We start from the raw sequence: 11,681 nt of genomic DNA on the forward strand, positions 1-11,681 counted from the left end.
TTTGAAGGAAAAGAGCTTCATAAGACACTACAAAATTTTAAAATAAAAAATTATTTTTTTTTCGAAAACGAAAACTTAGGGAATTTCGGATCTGATATCTAAATGGAACTAGATTTCTTACAAAAATAAGAAAAATGCTAATTATTAGCGTTTTTTTTTTATAATATAGCGATAGTTTCAAAATTATCATTAAAAACTTACTTTTTGAAATGGAAACGGAATCGATCTTAATTAAACAACAATAACATTTACAAATTATTACCTTCTTACAAAATTGCCACGGTTTAAAAAATAATTTTGCGTAACATGATTTGGTTATTTATAAATTTGATGAAATAGGAGATTTAATAAAATCAAAAAACATTATAATTTATTAAATTTATCGCAATATCCAATGAAAAATTTGAATTGTGCAACATGAAACGCGTGATGTGTTTGCGACCCTGCGCTCGATCAATTCCACGTTTGTTGTAGCTAAAGGTTCAACCCAAAAAAATAAATAATTAGTTTTTATTTTGGAGGTTTTTTTTTCAAATACCGAGAAATTTTTTTTTAATCAATTTTTTTTTCGTTTTTTTTTTCAGTACCAAAAAAAAAGTTTTTTTTTTTATAATTTATTTTCGATCTTTTTTTTTCAAAACCAAAAAAAGATGCTAAAGTTTAGATGGTCACCATACCAGCATTATGATGTACTTTTGGCCAGAATTAAAAATCTAATAAAACACTGGCCGGCATTACAACATAATTTCACCGTTAGTTTTTTTTTTTTTCGGTTCAAACCAAAAATAAATTCTTTATTGCTCTTTTCAAGATTGTGCTATCCCCCTGCAAATCATTTGAAAAAATTATCAAATTTCCACGTCATAAAAGAAACGTTCTTAGACAAACATTTGTTGTGATTTCGCGATTTTCTTGCACTTTCTACGTTTTCTACGTCTTTTACACTTTCATAAACAACTAACGTCTAAATATACCACATTCCGTTATCCATTTACTATTTACAATTGATTCTCAAAATACAATTTCTGATTTGGTGCCACATGAAATGTAAATACATTCTTAATAAATTATTAGGTAGCAACTCTTTAAAAGGATATACTTTTAAAGAAAATCTTCTGAAGTTATACAAATAAATTTAATTAAAGGAATGAATTTACAAAAAGTTTTCTCCATAATCGTGATATCTCCTTTATTCCATTCTCAATATCTTTCTTAATAAAAGGATTCTGAAAAACCCATTTGATTATGCTTGAAAATAATTCTAATAAAGGTGCCTTTAAACTGATAAATTTATCTGAACTCAATATTTCTGGTTCTTCAAAAATCTTGAGAGAAAAATTTTATAAATCTGCAATAGATTCATGTTGATAGATTGCTTCAAGAATTTCTACGGGTTTGTTATAAAAACTTGTGTTAATATTCAATATTCAGGAATATTTGACTAAATATTAAATTATCTACTGCTATCAAAAGTTTTAAAAATATCGAATTACTGTAATTTTCGGGGTCACTGCAAATTAATTTTTCCACAATGAATAATTTTAATTGCGATGTTTAATCTAGTACAAAATATTCCATTACCATAAATTTTAACGTAAGAACTGTAAACATTACCTTAAAATAATTTCAAATTAATTAATTTTTCTAAAGGTTATGTGAAATAAAATTCAATTAGTACTGTATAAATATTTCCTTCTTTTTAAACCATTCTCTAGAGAGTACTGCAAAAATATGTTAAGACGTGAAATTTGAATATGCATGTCTTTTTTTTAAAAAAAATGTGTTAGAAGAAAATGTTAATATATTAAATAGTTCTCATTGCCAGCCATGGGAACTAATCACATAAAAATCTTATTTTAAGAGCAGCAACAGCTAGATTATGTCAAAAATAGTTTGTAAATATGAATAATATTGATTTTCCAAGCATTTATTTAGTACACTATTTTTGTACAAAAGTTTGAAGAGCCAATTTTCTTTTAAAAATATCTTTTAAAAGATTTTTTTTTATAGTAAGTGTAAATTTAACATATCTGTGTCAGCTGATCCTGATAAAGACCAGAACGGGGCCCGGCTACGGTTCAGTTGCCAGCCTAGTCCACCGATTCACCGTATGGCGACAAAATTATTCCAAAACTGCCTATTCGATAATTATGTAATAAAGTAACCATCTAATAATAAACGAAACATTTATTAATCGGACCAAATTTATTTAGATACAGATCTTTTAAAATCGATTGAATGATAATAAAATTATGGATTATTTTACGTTAAGATCGAAATTAAAAGAAACAGAAATTAATACGGAATTTAATTACGAGAAGTATAATACTAATTTAAGAAACAATATTCTGAATCTGTCGTTAATCACAAAGTTTATCCCCTGAAATCTGCATCATTTGATTCAGATAAATTGAGTTACGTCATACCTTGAATAGTTCTATTGTTAGTTTCAACATAAATATATATTTACGCTACAATTTCAAATTAAACATTAAAATAACGTAATATTTCTTGGAATAAACAATTTTATATAGTAACAATACCGCCAAATTAAAATGATCTCGTCTTCGTGAAATTAAATGGAAAAAAAAAGTTCTTGTTAAATTGACAAATAAATTTAATTCATTACTAAAAAAGATCCCCTCTTTATTGGATATTCTAATATACGTTCGATATGTAATGAATCTATATATCACACAATATTCTAAAGGATTGTTTGAAAAAAAAAAATCTAAAAATATTATCTCGAATCATAAAAGATTTACCCAAATTGAACATACTGTAGAACAAAAAAGAATGAATTGATATTTGAATCCTTTCTAATTAAATCTTTTAATAACTTGAAAAACTTCATAATCATCCACTTCGAAATCCAATGGAGCATCAATCTTATGATAAAAACGTTCCTTACTTCTCCAAGCACCATTACTTGAACAAATTAAATCACTACCAAATGCAGGACCATAAAGAGGATCACAATATATAGAATGTTCATCAAAACTATAACTTACTACAGTATTTTGAAGATTATCTCTATTTTTAGAAGAAAAAATAAAACTATCAACAGTAAAATTCCAAGATTTATTTGAATCCCAACTAAGTGGATTATAACCTCCAACCAATTGATCCGAATTCGTGACTTTTCCAATAACAATAGAAGCACCTCTATTATCACAATGTTCATGAAATGCAGCAGTTGTATAACCATGCTTACTAGAACGATAAATTAAATTAAAACTATAAGGAAGATTTCTAACATCATAAAAATCATCTTTCTTTTCAATCCAACTAGCAATGATGGCAAAATGTCGCGGTTTAATTAAAATAGAATCATAACCACATTTTTTAAATTTAAATTGTTTATTTTTAATATTAGCACTAAATTTAACATTTAAATCCATATGAAATATAAGTACGTTATTAATCAAATCTTTTGGTAATAAATTTCTATAAGGATAAACTTTTGAAAGAAAATCATCTGATGACATTTCATAAAATCTAATTAATGGTATAAAATTATGAATAGTTTTCTCCATGATTGCGATTTCATTTCTATTCCATTTTTCAACATCACTTGAAATACTAGGATGTTTTGCCAAACACCAATTGATCAGATTTTTCCAAATAACAATTTCATTAGATGATAAATCATCCCTTTTTAAGAGTAATTCTAATAGATTTTCTTTTAAATCAAAAAATTTATTAGAATTAAAAAATATTTCCACTTCTTCGCAAATATTGTTAAAACAATAATTCCAAAGGTCTAGAACGGAATCATTTTGATAAAAATAATCAAGAATTCTAACCCGATTCTGCCGTAAGAACTCATGAAGATTTTTGATTAAATATTCTTGTATAAAACGGATTAAAATTTGAATTTTAAATTCATCAACCACTATCAAAAGATCCATAATATCTGGTTCTAATAATTTAGTTAAATCAACCTTTCCACAATAAAAAAATCTAAAGAAAGAAAATTTTATTATTTAAATATAAAAGTATATACAATAAATAAAAAAAAAATTATTGTATTTCATACCTTAAAATGATTTTAATAAAATTAGGTTTGACGTTAGGTTTCTTAAAAATATATTTTCCATCTCTTGCCATAATCCACGTTTCTTCAAAGAAAGCTGTACGAAAATATTGTGACCTTGTGCGTAATATAAGTGAATGAGCATGAATTTCTGTTTCATTTTCATTTTCGCCAGCGTAAATAATAACGTCATATCCTTCGTCAGTTTCAAGTAAATTTTCCAAATCATAAACAACATCTTGAGAACAATCGAGAGTCATGATTTATTTTTATTTTTTTTTTTAAAAATAAAAAAAAGGAGAACAGAAAAAAGTTCAAAAACTTTTTTTTTGAAATAACGTGCTAATTAAATACTAATCCGGTAAACAATAACCCTTTGCAGATCTTTATACGCATAATTACATTGTTTTTTTTTAATTTGACCAAATATGATTAAAGATCAGCGACTTATTTTTTCGTCTACCCAAATTTGAAGCTTTATGTCAAAAAAAAAAAAATCATGGGTTCTGATTATCATTCCAATATATATTGCGTTGTTTTAAAAAAAGCCTTCTGGAGGAAAAAAAAGGCAAAAATTGTGGCTGTGCATATTAATGTATTATTCAAAAGCAAAGATTTGCATTAAAAAAAGGAAAGATCTGCTCAAATATTTCAAATATTTTTCCGGTCACCGTCATATTGATCATCTATATCACATGAATGGTGAATGTTCACAAATCACAATACATATGCAACATATGCTTTTTAATATTTTTTCTTCGTTTTTTATATTTTCTATTGTTCTAAGTGTAAAAGTTAGGAACAATTTTTTTTTTACCTAGTCTATACCCATAATAAAACCTACTCCACGAAGTCCCCTCAAATATATTATGAACGAAGACCCACCTAACACTTAGGCTATTATCCGTCTTTACAAACCCATTAAAACACATACTTTTCCTTAGGATTAAGAAACTCAATCCTTACGTCACATGTGACACACGCGGGAGCGGAACGACCGGAACGTTATACAATACAAAAAAGGGATGATACTTCCTGCTCTCTGCCTCTCTCACGATTACGACGCAGATCTACCCGTGTCATGAAAATCGATTTACACCAATGATCAAAAGATCACTGTCACACATTCCAATTTCAATTTTATTTACCTCACGTTCGTATTTTCCCTAAACCGACAATTTCTCAAACAAATCGTGGATAAATACTTCAAAAGACTACGCCAACTCCTCAAAGAAAAATATTACGCCATACGTGACAGGCTAAATAGTGACAAAGAAAATAACTAAAACTTTTATCCGGTTTAGTTCCGGTGAACACGTGATTTACCTAGGCTTCTACCTCCGATGCGGAAAGATCAGTAACGACTCAATTTGTACCCTTCCAACCGCCTTCGTGATGTCTAAAAACCGTTGGCGTTGTGGACACCACATCAAATCCATACCCTTGTTTCACTAGAACCATAATCTAGTGAGATTCTACGAGGAACAAATGAAAAGGATGCTGACGAAAAATAGTATCAAACATCAAAAAAACGTCAAGGAAATTTACTTGAATCGTCTAGGTATAGGTTACACTGTTACAAACAAAAATACAACACACACTCGGAAACCGTAATCCCGACCTTAAACACTCCTTAAACGTATTGTCGAACAAACCACTAGAAAAGATAGTCACAACCGACCAAACACCAGCGTGCGACGACCGTATTACAAAGAATATTCCAAGTTACGATTCGACGTCGTACGATCACTCAACAAATAGAATGATGGAACTGCCTTACGCGGAGTACCTTAAACCCTAGTAATAAGAAACCTGTCCTCACACAAAGCCCAAGCGGACACTCACCAAATCCCTAGTGTTTAAACAAATCCAACACGTGCCGATAGATTTTATTATGGTCATACGGGTCACGCTTCACGTTACGGCAAATCTCTTGACTATCCTATAAAACAATTAGTTAAACTTAAACGGCCCGCTAAAAATTAGTTGCGTAGAACCAAAAGGCGAAATAAGAAAAAGAAACCTTTACCTCCTTTGGCACCTGTACTCCTGGGGATCCTCGAGTATATTACAAAAAAACTTACAATATTAACCTTTTTGGCTACGAAATTAGACGAAGTTATGACGTCAGTTAAATACCACAATATAATTACGACTATGCCCACGCAATTCAACTTTATCAGCTTTACAACATCAACATACCTACTATTGTGGAAGATGTCACGCATGGAACAAAGACTAACGTGCGTTACTCCGCATCAAAAAAAGAAACATATTTTTGCGCAGAACACTCCCTCCTGATAACGACTACCACTATGAGCGATATCTCATATGTATCCGCTGCCGAATCAGTATCGACCGTCATCTACCCGCCGACCCCGGCGCACGAATAATTTACTTTCGTACCATATTAAAAACAACAACGGACCTTCACAGAATACAACATTCTATACATGACAGTATTTACGTGTAGCATCGGTAGATGAAAGAAAAATACGGATATATGATTTAATTAGAAACGAATATATTTTTTTTTTATTTTTTAATTAATTACTTTTCGTTGTTCTCTTTTTCCTCGTAATGCCTAGTGTTGTTCTTTTTCAATAACAGGCAATACGATTTCTTCGTTGGGTTTATACGTGTATAGTGGGTACAGTAGCTTTCCTTTTGTAAGGGCTCAGCCCACAGACTTGTATAGCTCCAGTCATTGTCTAAATTTTTAAAATAAAATAAAATCAATACATATGCAGATTCTTTGGATTTTAGTTTATATATATGTTTAGGTATCCAAAGCGCTCGGAATTTATGATATCATTATCATGAGATTACAATACATTTCTTTTACATTTCTTCTGCCGAAGCCATCAAGATAAAAGTTGATAATATTATAATTAACGAACCAAATATTTACATATTAAGCTTTGACATTATAATCAAATTTTATTTATAAAATTGAGTAATATTTTTATTATAAATGGACTTCTTATAATTTCTGTATAAATAAAATAACTAATTTATGTATTCTTTTAATAATTTATGATTGGTTTTTATAAAAATGCTTATATACAAAAATATATTGGACGACCACTAAAATAGTCGTTTTTATATAAAGTTAGGTTTCATTAAGGCGATCGATGCTAAAATAAATTGATAGACAGATTACATTTATTATAAATTCCATTATAAAATGAAACGCCGATCATGTAACCCAAGTTTTTTTTTTTAAAACAAAAAATTTTCTATAAAAAAAAAAAATGACTTTCGAATATTCTCAGGAACTTGCTAATGATTATGAAAAATTATTTGAAGAAGATGAAGATTATGATGTTATTATTTATGCTGGTGAAAATAACAAAGTAAAAGAAATACATGCACATTCAAATATTTTACGTTTCAGGTCTCTATATTTTAGTACGGCATTTTCTAACGAATTGACCAAGAAAAAGGATGGAAAATATATTTTTAATTTTCCTAAAATTTCTCCAAAATTTTTTAAAATTATTTTAAGGTAAGGTAATGAAAAAAAACAAGTAATAATAAAAGTAAACATAACATTTTATACAGTCTAATATTCTTTTAATATTTAGGTTTATTTATTGTGGAAAGATAGATTTGGAGAAATTACAAGGACCAGATATTCTAAAACTTTTGACGATAGTGGATGAACTTAAAATCCAAAGACTAGTAATTTGTATTCAAGAATATTTGGTTGAACGTCAATATGAATTTTTACAACAAAATCCTATAGAAATTCTTGAAACAATCTATTTACATGAAAATTTCACAGATTTATGGAATTATTATCTTGAAGAAATTTGTGCTAAACCAGATATATTATTTAAATCTGATAAATTTATCAATTTAAAAGCACCTTTATTAGAATTACTTTTAAAAAGAGATGATTTATCATTAGATGAAATTGATATATGGAATAATTTGATCAAATGGTGTTTTTCTCAGCATCCTTCTATTCAAAAAGATGTTAAAAAATGGAATAAAGAAGAAATTTTAATTATGGAAAGAACCATTCATAGATTCATTCCGTTGATAAGGTTTCGTCATATCCCTTCAGCAATTTTTATTACTAAAGTATTCCCTTTCAGAAATATAATGCCAGAGAATTTAATTAATAATATACTTTTATTTTACATGGCACCAAATGAGCACTTAAATGTGAATGTGCAATCTCCTAGGAAACAAAGATATGTTTGTGATTCTATTATCATTAGTAACAAACATTTTGCTATTTTTTCAAATTGGATTGAAAAGAAAATTGAGTCTTATTATAAAGTAAATAATATTCCTTATAAATTCAATTTACTTTATCGTGCTAGTAGGGATGGTAATACACTTTTTGGATTTCACGATAATTGTGATAATAAAGGAGCTACCATAGTTATAGTAAAGATTACAAATTCGGATCAAATAGTTGGAGGATACAATCCTTTTTATTGGAGTTTAAGTAATAAATATAAGTCAACTAAAGATAGTTTTATATTCTCATTTGCAAATAAAGATAACGTACAAGGTGGAGTAGTAGGATATAGTAATGGTGATGCGTATTCTGTATTTTGTGGTAATGCTAGCTATGGTCCGGTATTTGGTGGAGATGATTTAAGTTTTAATAACACTGGATGGTATAGGAGTGGAAGTCATTCATATCCTGATGTAGGTATACCATTAAACAGATTTGAAGTAGACGATTATGAAGTTTTTCAAGTTGTTAAAAAATAATCAAATTAGCGTATTTTATTTTTATAGAACTTTTAATAGCAATGTATACTAAAAATTCCAGTGTTATTATTCAGAAATAGTATAATTAATTATAGAATTTTGAATAAATATTTATTATTATGAAAATTTTTATTGAACTCTTTTTCTTGTGTATTCATTTTATCATATACGTCATATATTGTATATATTATATAAAATGTAAGACGACTAAACAGTACGACCATTCTTTTTTTTTGAATTCAAAATTGATATAGCTGCATGTTCATAAATTATAATATTGAACAATCAAGAATACTATTAAGAATCTTTTTGTAAGAAATCGTATTCCTTATCAATACGGATTGCGTACTAATCAAGTATGAAATATCTTAAATCTTACAAAGAATATTGGTTTTATTATCGCTAATGAAAATATATTTTAGGTTTTTTTTAAATTTCTCTTCAAATTATTTTAGTAATATAAAAAAGTAAAAAATAAGCTCGTAACAATAATGATAATTTTTCTCAATATTTAAAAGATTATTTATTGTGAAAAATTTATTTAACGACTCTGTCGACTCAGATATTCTAAAACTTTATAAACTTCAATTCAAACATAATTCTTGGTTAAATTATAATAAAATTTATTGGAATTTATAAATTTTATTATTTGGTTTCTTTTTTGGCTTTGGTCCATAATAATATTTGGAGAATGTAATACATATCACTCATTTAGAATTAAATTAAAAAAGAAATTTTAATTTATTATTCTTATTGTAAAGAATAATACTACATCTTGCAGAAAAATCTCAAAATTTCGTATCGAAGTTGACAATTTTTAACGAATAGTGAACAAATATAATTGGAATATTCATTCTTTAAAAATTTACTATTTCTCTTCAAGTATTTAAAAGTATTCAAAGATAAAATAGATAAAATTAAAAAAAAATGATATTTTTGAACATAAATTATTTTTATAATGTCCATCGATTCCTTTTAGATTTTATTGTATTTATTGTGAAAAATTAAAATGGCAACTATTCGACCTTTTGGTAATAGTAATATCATCGCCCGTCAAAAATTCCGAAATTATATAAAATTTTTTATCAATAATTGTGTAACAAATTCAAATACGAGCTCAAACTATAAATTTTTTCATGTGATTTATCATTGTAAAATAAAACGTCGATCATGTAATACAAGTAATACGAGTTATTTTTTTTCCTTTTCTTTTTTCTTTTTTTTTTAAAAAAAAATGTCCTTTGAATATTCTCAAGAACTTGCTGATGATTATGAAAATTTACTTAAAACTGATGAAGATTATAATGTTATTATCTACGCCGGTGAAAATAAAAATGTAGAAGAAATACATTCACATTCAATTATTTTACGTATCAGGTCTCAATATTTTCGTACGGCTTTTTCTAACGAATTGACCAAGAAAAAGGATGGAAAATATATTTTTAATTTTCCTAACATTTCTCCAAAATTTTTTAAAATTATTTTAAGGTAATGAAAAACAAGTAATAAAAGTATTATATACGGTCTATATATGTCAAAATTAATGACGCAATAATATTCTTTTAATATTTAGGTTTATTTATTGTGGAAAGATAGATTTGGAGAAATTGCAGGGACAAGATGTTCTAAAGCTTTTGACAAGAGCGGATGAACTTAAAATCCAGAGACTAGTGATTTGTATTCAGGAATATTTGATTAAACATCAACACGAATTTTTACAACAAAATCCTACCGAAATTCTTGAAACAATCTATTTACATGAAACTTTTACGGATTTATGGAATTATTGTCTTGAAGAAATTTGTACTAAACCAGATTTATTATTTAAATCTGATAAATTCATCAATTTAAAAGCACCTTTATTGGAATTACTTTTAAAAAGAGATGATTTGTCATTGGATGAAATTATTATATGGAATAGCTTGATCAAGTGGTGCTTCTCCCAGCATCCTACTATTCAACAAGATGTTAATAAATGGAATAAGGAAGAAATTGTAATTATGGAAAGAACCATTCATAGATTTATTCCGTTGATAAGATTCTATCATATCCCCTCAGCAGATTTTGTTACTAAAGTATATCCTTTTAAAGAAATATTACCAAAAGATTTAATTAATAATATACTTGTATTTCACATGGCGCCAGATGAGAAATTGAATGTGGATGTACAATCTCCCAGGAAACCAAAATGTGTCTATGATTCTGTTATCATTAGTGACAAGCATTTTGCAATTTTTTCTAGTTGGATTGAAAATAAAAATGAGTCTTATTACAATGTAAATAATATTCCTTATAAATTCAATTTACTTTATCGTGCTAGTAGGGATGGTAATACAATTGCGACATTTCATGCCAAATGTGATAATAAAGGAGCTACTATAGTTATAGTAAAGATTACAAATTCGGAGCAAATAGTTGGAGGATACAATCCTCTTTATTGGGATTCAAGTAACGGATGGAAGCCTACAAGTGATAGCTTTATATTCTCATTTGCAAATAAAGATAACCTCCAAAGTGCAAAATTAGGATATAGTAATTATGGTGATCCGTATTCTGTATTTGGTGGGAATGTTAACTATGGTCCGTTGTTTGGTGGTGGACATGACTTAGGTTTTAGTAACAATAGATGGTATAGGAGTTGTAGCAGTTCTTATCCCGATGTAGGTATACCGTTAAACAATTTTCAAACGGATGATTATGAAGTTTTTCAAGTTGTTAAGAAATAATCAAATTTGTGTATTCACGGCATATAGATTTTATGATTTATGAATAACTAAATGGGTTGATTACACACTAAAAACGCTAAGCGTCAAGTGACTTCTTATTATCAGAAGAATGATTAATTTATAATTAAATTAGAATTTTCAATATGAACACATTATGAATTTGTATTTATTTACTATTGAACTCG

General features: G+C 27.6%; 1 protein-coding gene across 1 annotated transcript; it reads left to right on the forward strand.

Moving 5' to 3' along the window:
- Positions 1 to 8,375: 8,375 nt before the first annotated feature.
- OCT59_003674 (uncharacterized protein) lies at positions 8,376 to 8,770 on the forward strand (the record flags this gene model as incomplete). Its single annotated transcript, XM_066147802.1, has 2 exons — positions 8,376 to 8,378; positions 8,513 to 8,770. 2 exons carry the CDS (start codon positions 8,376 to 8,378, stop codon positions 8,768 to 8,770), a joined length of 261 nt encoding a protein of 86 aa, XP_065996471.1.
- Between the last annotated feature and the right edge of the window lie 2,911 nt (positions 8,771 to 11,681).

The sequence above is a fragment of the Rhizophagus irregularis genome, chromosome 12 (genome assembly GCF_026210795.1).
Source record: "Rhizophagus irregularis chromosome 12, complete sequence".
In the NCBI taxonomy this organism is placed as follows: domain Eukaryota; kingdom Fungi; phylum Glomeromycota; class Glomeromycetes; order Glomerales; family Glomeraceae; genus Rhizophagus; species Rhizophagus irregularis.